Source organism: Mobula birostris, chromosome 15 (assembly GCF_030028105.1).
Source record: "Mobula birostris isolate sMobBir1 chromosome 15, sMobBir1.hap1, whole genome shotgun sequence".
In the NCBI taxonomy this organism is placed as follows: domain Eukaryota; kingdom Metazoa; phylum Chordata; class Chondrichthyes; order Myliobatiformes; family Myliobatidae; genus Mobula; species Mobula birostris.
Window position 1 is genome coordinate 1,697,993 of NC_092384.1, and position 19,048 is coordinate 1,717,040.

At 44.6% G+C, this 19,048-nt stretch overlaps 1 protein-coding gene across 2 annotated transcripts in view; it reads left to right on the forward strand.

Annotated features, from left to right (window-relative positions):
* The window catches only part of dok4 (docking protein 4), a 183,128-nt gene extending 165,049 nt beyond the window's left edge, over positions 1 to 18,079 (forward strand). For both annotated transcript variants that reach the window (XM_072279085.1, XM_072279084.1), the window contains exon 9: positions 16,949 to 18,079. In XM_072279085.1, coding sequence (XP_072135186.1) covers positions 16,949 to 17,025 — 77 coding nt within the window. In that variant the 3' untranslated portion in view covers positions 17,026 to 18,079. The remainder of the gene's footprint in view (positions 1 to 16,948) is intronic.
* Positions 18,080 to 19,048: the final 969 nt, after the last annotated feature.

A 19,048-nucleotide genomic window follows, 5' to 3' on the forward strand; every position in this document is an offset into this window, starting at 1 on the left:
GTATGTTGCTTTGTCTGTCTTTCTGAATGTTGGTCCTTCTGCCTGACTGTCTCTCTGTATGTCAGTCCGTCTGTCTGTCTGTCTGTCTCTCTGAATGTCGGTCCGTCTGTCTGTCTCTCCGTATTTCAGTCCATCTGGCTGTCTCTCTCTGAATGTTGCTTTGTCTGTCTTTCTGAATATCGGTCCTTCTGTCTGACTGTCTCTCTGTATGATGGTCGGACCGTCTGTCTCTCTCTATGTCGATCTGTCTGTTTATCTCTCTATATGTCGATCTCTCTCTCTATTTATCTGTATGTCGATCTGTCTCTCTGTCTGTCTCTCTCTATGTCTATCTGACACTCTGTCTATCTCTCTGTATGTTGATCTGTCTGTATGTCGGTCTGTCTGTCTATCTCTCTGTATGTCGATCTGTCTGTCTGTCTCTCTGTCGATCTCTCTATCTGTCCATCTCTCTGTATGTCAGTCCATCTGTCAGTCTAACTATCTCTATGCATGTCGGACCATCTGTCTGTCTGTGTATCTCTCGGTATGTCGTTCCATCTGTCTGTTGGTCTATCTCTCTGCATATCGATGCAACTGGTTTTATCTCTATCTCTCTGTATGTCGATCAGTCTGTCTATTTATCTGTGTTTTGATCTGGCTGTCTGTCAATCTCTCTGTATGTTGGTTGTTCTGTCAGTCTGTCAATCACTCTGTATGATAGTCCATCTATCTGGCTGTCTGTCTCTCTGTGTTTTGGTCCGTCTGTCTGTCTCTCTGTGTTTCGGTCCGTTTGTCTGTCTCTCTGTATTTCAGTCCGTCTGGCTGTCTCTCTGTATGTTGCTTTGTCTGTCTTTCTGTATGTCGGTCCGTCTGTCTCTCTGTATGTCGATCTGTCTGTCTATTTATCTATGTTTCGATCTGTCTCTCTGTCTATCTCGCTATATGTCGATCTGTCTGTCTGTCAATCTCTCTGTATGTTGGTTGGTCTGTCAGTCTGCCTATCACTCTGTATTTTAGTCCATCTATCTGGCTGTCTATCTATCTGTATTTCGGTCCGACTGGCTGTCTCTCTGTATGTTGCTTTGTCTGTCTTTCTGAATGTCGGTCCTTCTGTCTGACTGTCTCTCTGTACGTCAGTCTGTCTGTCTGTCTGTCTCTCTGAATGTCGGACTGTCGGTCTGTCTATCTCTCTGTATGACGGTCGGTCTGTCTGTCTCTCTCTATGTCGATCTGTCTGTTTATCTCTCTGTATGTCGATCTGTCTGTCTATTTATCTGTATGTCGATCTGTCTCTCTGTCTATCTCTCTCTATGTCTATCTGACTCTCTGTCTATCTCTCTGTATGTTGATCTGTCTGTATGTCAGTCTGCCTGTCTGTCCATCTTTATCTCTTTTTGTCGGTCTGTCTGTCAATCTCTCTGTATGCAAATCTCTCTCTCTCTCTCTCTCTCTCTCTCTACCTCTCTCTGTCGATCTCTCTATCCGTCTATCTCTGTGCATGTCGGACCGTACGACTGTCTGCTATCTCTATGCATGTCGAACTGTCTGTCTATCTCTATGCATGTCGGACCGTCTGTCTGTCTGTGTATCTCTCGGTATGTTGGTCTGTCTGTCTATCTCTCTGTATATCGATCCAACTGGTTTTATCTCTATCTCTCTGTATGTCGGTCCGTCTGTCTGTTTGTATATCAATCTGTCTGTCTATTTATCTGTGTTTCGATGTGTCTCTCTGTCTATCTCGCTGTATGTCGGTCTCTCTGTAGGTTGGTTGCTCTGTCAGTCTATCTATCACTCTGTATTTTAGTCCATCTATCTGGCTGTCTATCTATCTGTATTTCGGTCTGTCTGTCTGTCCGTCTGTCTCTCTGTATGTCGATCCGTCTGTCTGTCTCTGTATTTCAGTCCATCTGGCTGTCTCTCTGTATGTTGCTTGGTCTCTCTTTCTGAATATCGGTCTTTCTGTCTGACTGTCTCTCTGTATGTTGGTCCGTCTGTCTATTTATCTGTGTTTCGATCTGCCTCTCTGTCTATCTCGCTGTATGTCGATTTGTCTGTCTGTCAATCGCTCCGTATGTTGGTTGGTCTGTCAGTCTATCTATCACTCTGTAATTTAGTCCATCTATCTGGCTGTCTATTTATCTGTATTTCGGTCCGTCTGTCTGTCCGTCTGTCTCTCTGTATGTCGGTCCGTCTGTCTGTCTCTCTGTATTTCAATCCGTCTGGCTGTCTCTCTGTATGTTGCTTGGTCTCTCGTTCTGAATATCGGTCCTTCTGTCTGACTGTCTCTCTGTATGTCGGTCCGTCTGTCTATTTATCTGTGTTTCGATCTGTCTCTCTGTCTATCTCGTGTATGTCGATCTGTCTCTCTGTCAATCGCTCCGTATGTTGGTTGGTCTGTCAGTCTGTCTATCACTCTGTATCTTAGTCCATCTATCTGGCTGTCTATTTATCTGTATTTCGGTCTGTCTGTCTGTCCGTCTGTCTCTCTGTATGTCGGTCCGTCTGTCTGTATCTCCGTATTTCAGACCGTCTGGCTATCTCTCTGTATGTTGATCTGTCTGTATGTCGGTCTGTCTGTCTGTCCATTTATCTCTCTTTATATTGGTCTGTCTGTCTATCTGTATATCGATCTGTCTGTCTATCTCTCTGTATGTCGATCTGTCTGCCCCTCTCTCTCTCCCTCTGTCGCTCTCTCTATCTATCTATCTCTGTATGTCAGTCCGTCTGTCTGTCTGTCTATCGTTATGCATGTCAGACCATCTGTCTGTCTGTCTGTCTCTCTGTATGTCGATCTGTCTCTCTATCTCTCTGTATGTCAATCTGTCTCACTGTCTATCTCGCTGTATGTCCATCTGTCTGTCTATCTCTCTGTATGTCGATCTGTCTGTCTGTCAATTTCTCTGTATGTTGATTGGTCTGTCAGTCTTTCTATCACTCTGTATGTTAGTCCATCTATCCGGCTGTCTATCTATCTGTATTTCGGTCCGCCTGTCTATACGTCTTTCTCTCTGTATGTCGGTCCGTCTGGCTGTCTCTCTGTATTTCAGTCCGTCTCGTTATCTGTCTGTATGTTGCTCTGACTGTCTTTCTGTATGTCGGTTCGTCTGTCTGTGTATTTCTCTGTATTTCGGTCCGTCTATCTGTCTGTCTATCTCTCTGTATTTCCATCCCTCTGTCTGTCTGTCTCAGTGTATGTCGCTCCGTTTGTCTCTCTTTGTGTCGATCTGTCTGTTTATCCTCTGTATGCTAATCTTTCTGTCTATCTCTCTGTATGTCGACCTGTCTATCTATCTCTCTGTATGTCGACCTGTCTGTTTATCTCTCTGTATGTAGATCTGTCTGTCTATCTCTCTGTACGTCGATCTGTCTGTCTGGCTATCGCTCTGTATGTTGGTTGGTCTGTCAGTCTGTCTCTCACTCTATAGATTAGTCCATCTGTTTGGCTCTCAAACTATCTGTATTTCGGTCCATCTGTCTATCCGTCTGTCCCTCTGTATGTCGGTCCGTCTGGCTGTCTTTCTGTAATTCAGTCCGTCTGGTTCTCTGTCTGTATGTTGCTCTGACTGTCTTTCTGTGTGTCGGTCCGTCTATCTGTGTATCTCTCTGTATGTCAGTCTGTCTAGCTCTCTGTATTTCGGTCCGTCTGTCTCTCTGTCTCTCTCTATGTCGGTCTGTCTGTTTATCCTCTGTATGCTAATCATTCTGTCTATCTTTCTGTATGTCGACCTGTCTGTCTGTTTATCTCACTGTATGATGATCTGTCTGTCTGTCTCTCTGTATGTCGATCTGTCTTTCTGTCTCTCTCTATGTCGGTCTGCCTGTCTGTCTCTTTGTATGTCAATCTGTCTGTCTCTCTGTATGTCTTTCCATCTGTCTGTCTGTCTCTCTGCATGTCAATCCATCTGTCTATCTGTCTCTCCGTATGTCGGTCAGTCCATCTGTCTGTTTCTCTCTCTCTATGTCGATCTGTCTGTTTTTCTCTCTGTATATTGATCTGTCTGTCTATCTCTCTGTATGCCAATATGTCTGTCTATTTATCTGTGTTTTGAGCTGTCTCACTATCTCTCTGTATATTGATCTGTCTCTCTGTCGCTCTCTCTCTATGTCTAACTGCCTGTCTGTCTATCTCTGTGTATGTTGATCTGTCTGTATGTCGGACTTCCCGTCAGCCTATCTCTCTTTATGTCGGTCTGTCTGTCTATTTCTCTGTACGTCGATCTGTCTGTCTCCCTCTCTCTCTGTCGATCTCACTATCCGTCTATCTCTCTGTATGTCAGTCCGTCTGTTTGTCTGTCTATCTCTATGCATGTCGGACTGTCTGTCTGTATGTGTATTTCTTGGTATGTCGGTCCGTCTGTCTGTCTGTCTATCCCTCTGTATATTGATCCAACTGGTTTTATCTCTATCTCTCTGTATGTCGGTCCGTCTGTCTGTTTGTCTCTCTGTATGTCGGTCCGTCTGTCTGTTTGTCTCTCTGTATGTCGGTCCGTCTGTCTTTCTGTATGTCGATCTGTCTGTCTATCTCTCTGTATGTCGATCTGTCTATCAATCTCTCTGTATGTTGGTTGGTCTGTCAGTCTGTCTATCACTCTGTATTTTAGTCCATCTATCTGGTTGTCTATTTATCTGTATTTCGGTCCATCTGTCTCTCTGTATGTCGGTCCGTCTGTCTGTCTCTCTGTATTTCAGTCCGTCTGGCTGGCTGTTTGTATGTTGCTCTGATTGTCTTTCTGTATGTCTGTCCGTCTGTCTGTGTATCTCTCTGTATGTTGGTCCATTGTCTGTCTATCATTCTGTATTTCTGTCCGTCTGTCTGTCTGTCTGTCTATCTCTCTGTATGTTTTTCCATCTGTCTGCCTGTCTATATCTCTGTATATCCATCCATCTGTTTTTCTCTCTATCTCTCTGTATGTTGGTCCATCTGCCTATTTGTCTCTCTATATGTCATTCCGTCGGTCAGTCTGTCTCTCTGTATGTCGGTCGGTCCATCTGTCTGTTTATCTCTCTGTATTGTGATCTGTCTGTCTATTTATCTGTGTATCGATCTGTCTGTCTGTCTATCTCTCTGTATGTTGGACCGTCCGTCTGTCTGTTTGTCTCTCTGTATGTCGGTACGTCTCTCTGCCTGTCTCTCTGTATGTCGGTCGGTCTGGTTGTCTGTCTGTCTCTCTGTATTTTGTTGTATCTGTCTCTCTCTATGTCGAACTGTATGCTAATCTGTCTGTCTATCTCTCTGTATGTCGATCTGTCAGTCTATCTATCCATATGTCGATCTGTCTGTCTGTCTCTTCATGTCGATCTGTCCATCTGTCTCTCTGTATCTCGAATCGTCTCTCTCTATCTGTCGATCTGTCTGTCTGTCTATCTCCCTATATGCTGATCCATCTGTCTATCTCTCTATATGTCAATTTGTCTGTCTGTCAATCTCTTGTATGTTGGTTGGTCTGTCAGTCTGTCTATCACTCTGTATGTTAGTCCATCTGTCTGGCTGTCTATCTATCTGTATGTCGGTCCGTCTGTCTGTCCTTCTATCTCTCTGTATGTCGGACCGTCTGTCTATCTGTGTGTCTCTCTGTATGTCGATCCATCTGTCTGTGTGTCTATCTCTCTGTATTTCCGTCTGTCTCTTTCTGTGTGTCGGTCCATCTGTCTGACTGTCTATATCTCTGTATATCGATCCATCTGTTTGTCTTTCTACCTCTCTGCATGTCGGTCCATCTGTCTCCTTGTTTGTCGGTCCATCTCTCTGCCTGTCTCTCTGTATGTCGGTAGGTCTGTCTGTCTGTCTGTCTCTCTGTATATCGGGCCGTCCCTCTCTATGTATGTCGGTCGGTCTGTCTGTCTCTCTCTATGTCGATCTGTCTGTTTATCCTCTGTATGCTAATCTGTCTGTCTATCTCTCTGTATGTCAATCTGTCCATCTGTTTATCTCTCTGCATCTCGATCTGTCTCTCTCTATCTGTTATCTGTCTCTCTGTCTGTCTCTCTATATCTCGATCCATTTGTCTATCTCTCTGTATGTCGATCTGTCTGTCTGTCTGTCTCTCTGTATGTCGATCTGTCTTTCTGTCTCTCTCTATGTCGGTCCGCCTGGCTGTATCTCTGTATGTCTCTCCATCCGCCTGTCTGTCTGTCTCGCTGTATTTCGGTCCATCTGTCTCTACATATGTCGGTCCATCTGTCTGTCTCTCTGTATGTCAGTCTGCCCATCTGTAACTCTGTATGTCGGTCCGTCTGCCTGTCTGTCTATCTCTCTGTATTTCCATTCATCTGTCTGTCTGTCTATCTCCCTGTATGTCAGTCTGTCTGTCTGCCTGTCTGTCTGTCTATATCTCTGTATATCGGTCCATCTGTTTGTCTCTCTATCTTTCTGTATGTCGGTCCGTCTGTCTCCCTATATGTCAGTCCCTCTCTCTGCCTGGCTTTCTGTATGTCGGTCGGTCCGTCTGTCTGTCTGTCTGTCTCTCTGTATTGCGGTCCGTCTGTCTCTATGTATGTCGGTCTGTCTGTCTATCTCTCTGTATGTCAGTCCGTCTCTCTGTCTGTCTGTCTCTCTGCGTGTCTGTTTGCCTGTCCGTCTGTTGCTCTGTATGTTGGTTTGTCTGTCTGTCTGTCTGTCTGTCTGTCTGTCTTTCTCTGTCTATGTCGGTCCATCTGCCTGTCTTTCTGTTTGTCGGTCCGTCAATCTGTCTATCTGTCTCTCTGTATGTCTGTCTGTCTGTCTCTCTCTATATATGTCTGCCAGTCGGTCTGTCTGCCTCTCTCTCTGTATGTCTGTCTGTCTGTATGCCTGCCTCTCCCTCTGTACGTCTGTCCGTCTGTCTCCTGCCTCTCCCTCTGTACATCTGTCCATCTGTCTGCCTGCCTCTCTCTCTGTATGTCTGCCCATTTGTCTCTTTCTGTATGTCTGCCCGTCTGTCTCTCTCTGTATGTCTGTCAGTCTGTCTCTCTGAATGTCTGTCTGTTTAACTATCCATCTGCTTATCTATCTCTTTATCTATCTGTCTGTTTATCTATGAGCCTGTCTATCTATCCATATATCTGTATATCTATCTGTCTGTCTGTCTATCTATGTATCTATCTATCTATCTATCAAGCAATCAGTATGCCTAGCTGCCTGTCTGTCTGCCTGCCTCTCTAATTATCTAACTGTCTGTCTACATTTTCCTCTGTTTACCTCTCTGTCTATCTATTTAACTGTATGTCTATCTATCTGACTCTCAGTCTGTCTATCCATCTGTCTGTCTAACTATCTATGTGTGTATATATCACTTGTCTATCAAACTGTCCCCCTGTTTATCTATTTGTCGATCTATCTGCCTGTCTGTCTATCTAGGTCTGTCTATATATCTGACTACTGATTTATTGATCTGTCTGTCTGTCTATCTATGTGTCTGTCCATCTACCTATGTGTCTATCCTTCTGTCTATCCATCAATTTATCTGTCGATCTGTCTATCTAACTATCTGAACATCCTGCTATCTGTCTTCCTGTCCGTCTATCTGTCTCTGTCTGTCTACATGTCCGTCTGTCTGTCTGTCTATCTTTCTGGCGGTCCAGCAGTCTACCTCCATCTCTCCATATATCTGTCTGTCTGTATATCTGTCTATATGACTCTCTGTCATTTCTCTGTCATCTCTCTGTTTATCTGCCTGCCATTCATCTGTCCGTCTAACTATTTATCTGTCTGCCTACCTATGTATCTGTCTATCTACCAGTCTGTATGTCTATCTGCCTGCTGATCTACCTGCCTGTCGTCTGTCTGTCCGTCCATCTATCTGCCTGGTTGTCTGTCTGTCTGCTGATCTTTAAACTAGATTAAAACTAGATTAAAACCCCTAAAACTTGGGGTGTAAACTAGATTTGCAGGGGGAGGAGAATCAGAGTGTTAGAGCAGATAGTGAGGTGGAGGAGGATAAAGGTCATGCGAGAACTGCAAGTACAGTGCATGGAGTTAAGCCAGATCTAACATATAAAGAGGCTTTGAGGAAAGAGAAGCAGAATAAACGGTGTAAAGACAGTAAGGTAGAAGGGCTGAAATGTGTGTACCTCAATGCAAGAAGCATCAGGAACAAAGGTGATGAACTGAGAGCTTGGATACATACATGGAATTATGATGTAGTGGCCATTACACAGACTTGGCTGGCACCAGGGCAGGAACGGATTCTCAATATTCCTGGATTTCAGTGCTTTAAGAGGGATAGAGAGGGGGGAAAAGGGGAGGAGGGGTGGCATTACTGGTCAGGGATACTATTACAGCTACAGAAAGGGTGGGTAATGTAGCAGGATTCTCATTTAAGTCAGTATGGGTAGAAGCCAGGAACAGGAAGGGAGTAGTTACCCTATTGGGAGTATTCTATAGGCCCCCTGGTAGCAGCAGAGATACTGAAGAGCAGATTGGGAGGCAGATTTTGGAAAGGTGCAAAAATAACAGGGTTGTTATTATGAGAAACTTTCCTTAATATTGATTGGCACTTGATTAGTTCCATTGGTTTAGATGGGGAAGAGTTTTTTAAGTGTGTCCAGGACGGATTCCTCTCACAGTATGTTGACAGGCCGACTAGGGGGAATACCATACTAGATCTAGTATGTGATAATGAACCGGGTCAGATCACAGATCTCTCAGTGGGTAAGCATCTGCGGGACAGTGACCACCGCTCCCTGGCCTTTAACATTATCATGGAAAAGAATAAAATCAGAGAGGACAGGAAAATTTTTAATTGGGGAAGGGAAAATTATAAGGCCATAAGTCTAGAGCTTGCGGGTGTGAATTAGGATGATGTTTTTGCAGGGAAATGTACTATGGACATATGGTCGATGTTTAGAGATCTCTTGCAGGATGTTAGGGATAAATTTGTCCCAGTGATGAAGATAAAGAATGGTAGGGTGAAGGAACCATGGGTGACAAGTGAGGTGGAAAATCTAGTCAGGTGGAAGAAGGCAGCATACATGAGGTTTAGGAAGCAAGGATCAGATGGGTCTATTGAGGAATGTAGGGTTGCAAGAAAGAAGCTTAAGAAGGGGCTGAGAAGAGCAAGAAGGGGGCATGAGAAGGCCTTGGCGAGGAGGGTAAAGGAAAACCCCAAGACATTCTTCAATTATGTGAAGAACAAAAGGATGACAGGAGTGAAAGTAGGACCGATTAGAGATAAAGGTGGGAAGATGTGCCTGGAGGCTGTGGAAGTGAGCGAGGTCCTCAATGAATACTTCTCTTCTGTATTTACCAATGAGAGGGAACTTGATGGTGGTGAGGACAATATGAGTGAGGTTGATGTTCTGGAGCATGTTGATATTAAGGGAGAGGAGGTGTTGGAGTTGTTAAAATACATTAGGATGGATAAGTCCCCGGGTCCTGACGGAATATTCCCCAGGCTGCTCTACGAGGTGAGGGAAGAGATTGCTGAGCCTCTGGATAGGATCTTTATGTCCTCGTTATCCACAGGAACGGTACCAGAGGATTGGAGGGAGACGAATGTTGTCCCCTTGTCCAAAAAAGGTAGTAGGGATAGTCCGGGTAATTATAGACCAGTGAGCCTTACGTCTGTGGTGGAAAGCTGTTGGAAAAGATTCTTAGAGATAGGATCTATGGGCATTTAGAGAATCATGGTCCGATCAGGGACAGTCAGCATGGCTTTGTGAAAGGCAGATCGTGTCTGACAAGCCTGATAGAGTTATTTGAGGAGGTAACCAGGCATATAGATGAGGGTAGTGCAGTGGATGTGATCTATATGGATTTTAGTAAGGCATTTGACAAGGTTCCACACGGTAGGCTTATTCAGAAAGTCAGAGGGCATGGGATCCAGGGAAGTTTGGCCAGGTGGATTCAGAATTGACTTGCCTGCAGAAAGCAGAGAGTCGTGGTGGAGGGAGTACATTCGGATTGGAGGGTTGTGATTAATGGTGTCCCACAGGAATCGGTTCTGGGACCTCTACTTTTCGTGATTTTTATTAACAACCTGGATGTCGGGGTAGAAAGGTAGGTTGGCAAGTTTTCAGATGACACAGAGGTTGGTGGTGTTGTAGATAGTGTAGAGAATTGTCGAAGATTGCAGAGAGACATTGATAGGATGCAGAAATGGGCTGAGAAGTGGCAGATGGAGTTCAACCCGGAGAAGTGTGAGGTGGTACACTTTGGAAGGACAAACTCCAAGGCAGAGTACAAAGTAAATGGCAGGGTACTTGGTAGTGTGGAGGAGCAGAGGGATCTCGGGGAACATGTCAACAGATCCCTGAAAGTTGCCTCACAGGTAGATAGGGTAGTTAAGAAAGCTTATGGGGTGTTAGCTTTCATAAGTCGAGGGATAGAGTTTAAGAGTCACGATGTAATGATACAGCTCTATAAAACTCTGGTTAGGCCACACTTGGAATATTGTGTCCAGTTGTAGTCACCTCACTACAGGAAGGATGTGGAAGCATTGGAAAGGGTACAGAGGAGATTTACCGGGATGCTGCCTGGTTCAGAGAGTAGGCATTATGATCAGAGATTAAGGGAGCTAGGGCTTTACTCTTTGGAGAGAAGGAGGATGAGAGGAGACATAATGAGGAGACACTTATTTTAATGCGAGGCGGACTCTAAGAAAGTAGATAAACTTAGAGCATGGATTGATATCTGGAAGCATGATGTTGTAGCTATTAGTGAAACATGGTTGCAGGAGGGGTGTGATTAGTAACTAAATATTCCTGGATTTTTGTTGCTTCAGGTGTGATAGAATTGGAGGGACAAGAGGGGGAGGTGTTGCATTGCTTGTCAGAAAAAATATTACACTGGTGCTCTGGCTATTTGGGTGGAATTGAGGAATGGGAAAGGTGTAGTAACATTTATAGGGATGTATTATAGACCACCTAATGGGGAGTGTGAATTGGAGGAGCGAATTTGTAGGGAGCTAGCAGATATTTGTAGTAAGCACAAGGCTGTGATTGTGGGAGATTTTAATTTTCCACACATAGACTGGGAAGCCCATACTGTAAAAGGGCTGGATGGTTTGGAGTTTGTAAAATGTGTGCAGGATAGTTTTTTGCGTCAATACATAGAGGTACCAACTAGAGAAGGGGCAGTGTTGGATCTCCTGTTAGGGAATGAGATAGGTCAGGTGACAGAGGTATGTGTTGGGGAGCACTTCAGGTCCAGTGATCACAATACCATTAGTTTCAATATAATTATGGAGAAGGATAGGTCTGGACCTAGGGTTGAGATTTTTGATTGGAGAAAGGAGGAGATGCGAAAGGATTTAGAAGGAATAGATTGGGACAAATTGTTTTATGGGAAGGATGTAATAGAGGAATGGAGGTCACTTAAAGGTAAAATTTTGAGGGTACATAATCTTTATGTTCCTGTTAGGTTGAAGGGAAAAGTTAAAAGTTTGAGAGAGCCATGGTTTTCAAGGAATATTGGAAACTTGGTTCGGGAAAAGAGAGATATCTACAATAAATATAGGAAGCATGGAGTAAATGAGGTGCTCGAGGAATATAAATAATGTAAAAAGAATCTTAAGAAAGAAATTAGAAAAGCTAAAAGAAGATACGAGGCTGCTTTGGCAAGTAAGGTGAAAATAAATCCAAAGGGTTTCTAGAGTTATATTAATAGCAAAAGGATACTGAGGGATAAAATTGTTCCCTTGGAGAATCAGAGTGGACAGCTATGTGTGGAACCGAAAGAGATGAAGGAGGTTTTGAACAACTTCTTTTCTTCGGTATTCACTAAGGAGAAGGATATTGTATTGTGTAAGGTAAGGGAAACAGGTACGGAAGTTGTGGAAACTATGATGATTAAAGAAGAGGAAGTACTGGCACTTTTAAGCAATATAAAAGTGGATAAGTCTCTGGGTCCTGACAGGATATTCCCTAGGACCTTGGGGGAAATTAGTGTAGAAATAGCAGAGGCTCTGACAGAAATATTTCAAATGTCATTAGAAACGGGGATGGTGCCGGAGGATTGGCGTATTGCTCATGTTGTTCCATTGTTTAAAAAGGGTTCTAAGAGTAAACCTAACAATTATCGGCCTGTGAGTTTGACGTCAGTGGTGGGTAAATTGATGGAAAGTATTCTTACAGATGGTATATATAATCATCTGGGTAGACAGGGTCTGATTAGGAATACTCAACATGGATTTGTCTGTGGAAGGTCATGTTTGACAAATCTTATTGAATTTTTTGAAGAGGTTACTAGGAAAGTTGATGAGGGTAAATCAGTGGATGTTGTCTATATGGACTTCAGTAAGGCCTTTGATAAGGTTCCACACATCAGGTTAGTTAGGAAGGTTCAATCGTTAGGTATTAATATTGGAGAACTAAAGTGGATTCAGCAGTGGCTGGATGGGAGACGCTAGAGAGTAGTGCTGGATAACTGTTTATGACATCGGAGGCTGGTGAATAGCGGTGTGCCTCAGGGATCTGTACTGGGTCCAATGTTGTTTGTCATATACATTAATGATCTGGATGATGGGGTGGTAAATTGGATTAGTAAGTATGCAGATGATACTAAGATAGGTGGAGTTGTGGATAATGAAGTAGGTTTTCAAAGCTTGCAGAGAGATTTAGGCCAGTTAGAAGAGTGGGCTGAAAGATGGCAGATGGAGCTTAATGCTGATAAACGTGAGGTGCTACATTTTGGTAGGACTAATCAAAATAGGACATACATGGTAAATGGTAGGGGATTGAAGAATGCAGTAGAACAGAGGGATCTAGGAATATGGTATATAGTTCCCTGAAGCTGGAATCTCATGTGGATAGGGTGGTGAAGAAAGCTTTTGGTATGCTGCCCTTTATTAATCAGAGCATTGAGTATAGGAGTTGGGATGTAATGTTAAAATTGTACAAGGCATTGGTGAGGCCAAATTTAGACTATTGTTCTGGTCACTGAATTATAGGAAAGATGTCAACAAAATAGAGAGAGTACAGAGAAGATTTACTAGAATGTTACCTGGGTTTCAGCACCTAAGTTACAGAGAAAGGTTGAACAAGTTGGGTCTTTATTGTTTGGAGCGTAGAAGGTTGAGGGGGGACTTGATAGAGGTATTTAAAATTATGAAGGGGATAGATAGGGTTGACGTGGATAGGCTTTTTCCATTGAGATTAGGCAAGATTCAGACAACAGGACATGAATTGAGACTTAAAGGACAAAAGTTTAGGGGTAACAAGAGGGGGTACTTCTTTACTCAGAGAGTGGTAGCTGTGTGGAATGAGCTTCCAGCAGAAGTGGTTAAGGCAGGTTCGATATTGTCATTTAAAGTTAACTTGGATAGCTATATGGACAGGAAAGGAATGGAGGGTTGTGGGCTGAGTGCAGGTCGGTGGGACTAGGTGAGAGTAAGCGTTCGGCATGGACTAGAAGGGCCGAGATGGCCTGTTTCCATGCTGTAATTGTTATATGGTTACATATGGTTATATGATAGAGGTATACAAGATATTAAGAGGAATAGATAGAGTGGACAGCCAGCTTCACTTCCCCAGGGCCCCACTGCTCAATACAAGAGGACATGGCTTTAAGGTAAAGGGTGGGAAGGTCAAGGGGGATATTAGAGGAAGGTTTTTTACTCAGAGAGTGGTTGGTGCGTGGAATGCACTGCCTGAGTCAGTGGTGGAGGCCAAATACACTGGTGAAATTTAAGAGACTACTCGACAGGTATATGGAGGACTTTAAGGTGAGGGGTTATATGGGAGGCAGGGTTTAAGGGTCAGCACAACATTGTGGGCCAAAGGGCCTGTACTGTGCTGTACTGTTCTATGTTCTATCAATCTGCTTATTCGTCTGTCTGTCTGTCCGTCTATCTGCCTGGCTGTCTATCAATCTATCTGTCCATCTAACTGGCTATCAGTCTGCAAATCTATCCATATCTCTATCTACCTATCAAGCAAACAGTATGCCTATCTGCCTGTCTCTCTAACTATCTAGCTGTCTGTCTATATATCTCTCTGACTGTCTATCTCTGTCTATCTATCTAATTGTATGTCTATCTATCTGTCTCTCTGTCTGTCTATCCATCTGTGTATCCATCACTATGTCTACCAAACTGCCCCCCTGTTTATCCATTTGTCGATCTATCAGTCTGTTTGTTTGTCTGTCTGTATGTCTATCTATCTATCTGCCTGACTACCGATCTATTGATCTGTCTGTCTGTCTATCTATGTGTTTGACTATATGTTTATTCATCTATTTGACTGTCTATCAGTATATCTATGTTTGTCTATGTACCTGTTCGTCAATGTGTTTGTCCATTTGTCTGTGTGTCTGTCTGTCTGACTATCTATCTCGGTACCTATCTATCTGTCTGTTTATTAGTCTGCTATCAATCTATCTATATGTCTATCTATACGTATATACATCTGTTTATCTATCTGTCTGTCTGTCAATCTATATGCCTGTCTCTTTATCTCTCGATCTGTCTATTTAGTTAACCCTCTGTCTATCTATCTGTCTGTCTGTCTATCTGCCCAGCTTTCTGTCGTTCTGTCTATCTATCTGCCCATCTACCAGTCGGTCTCTTTATCTCTCTATCTGTCTATAGACAGAGTCGGTCTGTCTATCTATCTGCCTATCTGACTGTCTATTGCTCTGTTTGTCTATCCATCTGTCTATCTAGTTGTTTGTCTATCCATCTGTCTGTCTAGTTGTCCATCTGTCTGTCTCTTTGTCTATCTATCTATTTATCCAGCTATATCTATCAATCATACAATCTGTATGTCTATCCATATGTCTATCTGCTGTCTATCTGTCAGTGTATCTATCAGTCTGTTGATTCACTATCTATTTATCAGTCTATCTATTTAACTGTATGTCTACCTGTCTGTCTATTGGTCTATCTATCTATCTATCAGTACATATATCTAGCTGCCTGTTGATCTGTATGTCTGTCTGTAAATCGGTCTGTTTATCTGTCTTTCTATCTCTCTATCTGTCTATCCACCTGTCTGTCTATTATCTGCCTTTCTATCTGTCTGTCTATATGGCTGGATAGCTATCTGTCTGACTGTATACCTGTATATCTGTTGGTGCATCTGTCTGTCTATTCATCTGTCTGTGTTTCTGTCTGTTTATATGTCTGTCTATCTATCTATCTAACTATCTATCTATCTACCTACCTAACTACCTGTCTACCTACCTGTTTGTCTGACAAACTATTTGTCCGTCTATCTATATATCTGGCTGTCTATCTATCTGTTTGTTTATTTGTCTGCTATCTCTCTGTCTATCTGCCTGTCTAACTATCAGTCTGTCTGTCTATCTATCTTCCTATCTATCTACGTGTCTCTGTCTAGCCATCTATCAATCTAGCTGTCAGTTTGACTATCTAACTGCCTATCTATATGTCTGTCTTATCTGTCTATACATCTATTTGTCTATCTTTCTGTCAATCTGTGTATCTGTCTATCTATCTATGCCTATTACATGTTTTTCAGTCAATCTATTTGCCTGCCTGTCCATCTATCGATGTATTTTTCTGCTTGCCTATCTATCTGTATGTCGAACTATCTATCTGTCGATCTACCTGTTTCTCTATCTGCCTCAGTCTATCCGTCTGGCGATCTATAGGTCTGTTTGTCTAACTGTCCGTCTGTCTGTCTATGTATCTGTCAGCCTATTTGTCTCTCTCTCTGTCTATACATTTGTCTAGATATCTATCCATTTATCTATCTGTGTATTTGCATATCTCTCCATCTGTGTGTCTGGCTATATATCAGTCTATCTATCTATCACTCTGTCTATCTAACTGGCTGTCTGTCTATCCACTTATCCATCTATCTGTCTGTTTGTCTGTGTCTATCTATCTGACTGCCGACCCATCTAGCTCTCTATATGTCTATGTATTTGTCTAACTGCCTATTTGTCTATTTAACTATATGCATTTCTAGCTACCTGTCTGTCAATTTGTATGTCTGTCAATCTATCTACCTATCCATCTGTCTATCTATGTCTGTCTGCCTACCTGTCTGTCAATCCGTTCGTCCATTTGTCCATCTGTCTATTTATCTATCTCTCTCCCCATCAGTCTAACTATATATCTGTCTCTCCATCTATCTCTCTATGTATCTACATGTCTATCTGTCTGTTCATCTCTCTATCCATCTGACTCTCTGCCAATCTGTCTGTCTATCAATTTGACTGTTTATTTATCTATCTATCTATCTATGTCTATCTGTTTGTCTGACAATCTATTTGACCGTCTGTCTATCTATCTCTGAGTCTCTCTCTCTCTATCTACCTACCTACCTATCTATCAATCTATGTCTATGTACCAGTTTGTCTGATGATCTATTTGTCTGCCTGTCTGTCTATCAGTCTATAGACAGCTGGTGAAACCCTCTCTGGTTCACCTTCAGGACAGAGAGACAGTCCTGAGACAGGAGCTGGGGAGGGATGTGGCAGAGAAATGGAAGATCTGGAGGGTAGTGGTAAAGGGTGTGCGTTTTTCAAACTCAAGCCTGGATTTAACAGGACAAGTTTGGGTGGGACACCCAACAGAGGAGTGCCGACAATCGGGGTGCGGGTCTTGCGATGACCTCACTCTGTGCACGTGGAGGGAGAGCTCCATTTTGGGCTGTATCCCCTGGGTGGTGTTGTTGGGGGGTGGGAGGAGGGGTAGGTTTGGAGCACGCAGGAAACATTCAAACCCTCACCTCGGATGCTTTCATTGCCTCCTACTTCAGTGATGATTACGTTTGGTGACTCGTTAATGTGGTTGGCGTTGATGACTCAGTGGGGACCCGCATCCTCTGTCAACGGGTACCATTTCGCCACCCTTTACTTCAACCTCACCCCTCCCTCTCCGCCACTGGAACCATTGGGCAGTGGAATCTTGGGGGCGGCGGGGTAAGGGGCGCGAGGTGAGGGCGGAGTGGAGGCATGTGGGGCTCCAGGGACCATAACTCAGCTTGTTCTTCCTGGTCTGGGGCTCCGTGTTTCGCTCCGAGACCAGGGTCTGGTGTCTCTCTGCGGACAGGGTCCGATGAATATCCGTTCCCTCCCCAGCTCAGTGGTGCAAAGACTCGCCGGGAATGGACGCCGACTCCTTGGGGCAAGAGACTTCTCTGCAACGGGACAGCTGACGGACTGCAACCGGAAGCAGGAGTCGAGGAGCAGGCATCTGGCTCCGGGGGAGGCATCGTGGACTCGGACCCACAGTCGATCCCGGGCCCAGAAACTGATCCGAAGCAATGAGAAGGAGCTGGAACCAGAGGACGGGAATGAGTGGGGTCCTGTGGCGTGGAGGACACGGGTCTCACCTCGGAGCATTCCGCAGCTGACTCGGCGAACCACCGCTGGTCCAGATGTTTCATCTGCCGGTACTCAAGGCCGGTGTGGATAGTGTACCGGCGGCTGGGCTCGGTGGTGGACAGAGATCCTCTCTCCTGCCCTGCGACGCTCCCCCACACATGCCCCACTCGGGCCAGTCCATCCTGCAGGAGGGTCGGCAGCCAAAGGATGAAGCGTATTTATTCACCGCCTCACTCAGGACCGCTGACCCTGATCCCATTTCCTTTGCCTGACCTCAATCGACCCCAAGCCCGATTCCCTAATGTTGGGCCTGACCCGTAACCCCCTGATACTGACCACGGACCCGGAACTGAATCTACTCTGACCGCAGAAGAGGGACCCCGGGGCAACGACCATCTGCACTGCAGCCCGGAGACAAGGAGTCACATTCCGGAGGGGAGGATCTGATGACCACCCTCCATCTTCAATGCAACACTCACCACACGTTGGAGGAACTCAGCAGGTCGGGCAGCTCCATCTGCAATGTCGACCCGCTCCTCCTGAGTCCCTCCGATTGGGACTCGGGGTCACTGCACCTGGGTACGGATAGGAGGACTGACGACAGCCCTCATGTCGCCATCCCTCCCAGGAATGATCACCCAGCTCAGCTACTGCCCCAGCAGCCAGCACAGCCAATAGATACCTCAGCGACATAGGGCATTTCCCACATCTAGGCCGAGGCATAAGACGGCTGGAGAGAGGAGAGTTGTGCGGTAACTGTCATGTGCCTCCTCTATCTGAAGCAGTCGCCCTGCATCTCAACCCCTGTCGTCATTAGAAGTATGAGCACAATCAGTGTCTACACTGTCCCCTGCATGAGTTCCATGTCCGCAGCTTATCGATATTGTGCAAAAATAAACCAGATTTCTCACCGTAGTCGTTGATGCTTCTGTCACACCTGCACACGTTAACCTTCTACAGCAAGAGACTGACTACTGGTCCATGCCGTTCAATATTTTATTTTAATTGGCTCATGTCTGCCCATTCTTGTTCAATTTGCTTGTGTTTGATCCACATTCCTTCCTATCTATGAATATGTCCAAATGTTTTTTTTCAGTGTCCTGATTATATGCTCCTCCACCACTTCCTCTGGCAGTTCACTCCATATACCCGCCAGCTTGTGTGTGGAAAGAAGTCACCCCTCAGTTGCCCTTAATTCTTTGCCCTCTCACCTAACGTCTAGTTTTAGACTTCACCGCACAGAGCACATTCACCATGCAGATACTTATAAAATCAGGATGGATGTAGAAAGGAGTCATGCCACAGCCTTCAATGTCTCAAGGTGAGCCTATTCTTTTTTCAGTTCCTCCATCTCTTCTCGAGAGGATCCACTCCAGGATGCCCAAGATAAATTCTTTTTTCATAAAATGGGATTTCTTTCCCACAAGTACTTCGCCGATAGCTGCTCTGTTCCGGCCCCCTCTCAGACAGATCGGGGATAAGGTCTCCCTTGTCCTCCCCTATAACCCCACCAGCCTGAGCACCAAGGACATCATTCTGTGCAACTTCATCCGGCTACAGTGGGATCCCACCACAACTATATCTTCCCCTCCCATCCCTTTCTGAATTCTGCAGGTTTCGCTCTCTTCACGACTCCCTCGTCAGAGTAACCCACGCAATTCCCCCTCCCCTCTCCCCAACCAAAGCACTTCAATCATGTAAATGAAAGAGTTGTAACACCTCACCCTGTACACTCTCCCTTGCCGCCATGGCGGGCCCTAGTCAACCCTTCCAGAAGAGGCAGCCATTAGCATGCAATGCTCCAGCCACATTTATTGCATCGCATTCTCCTTTAGGGCTTATTAGGGAGAGTCA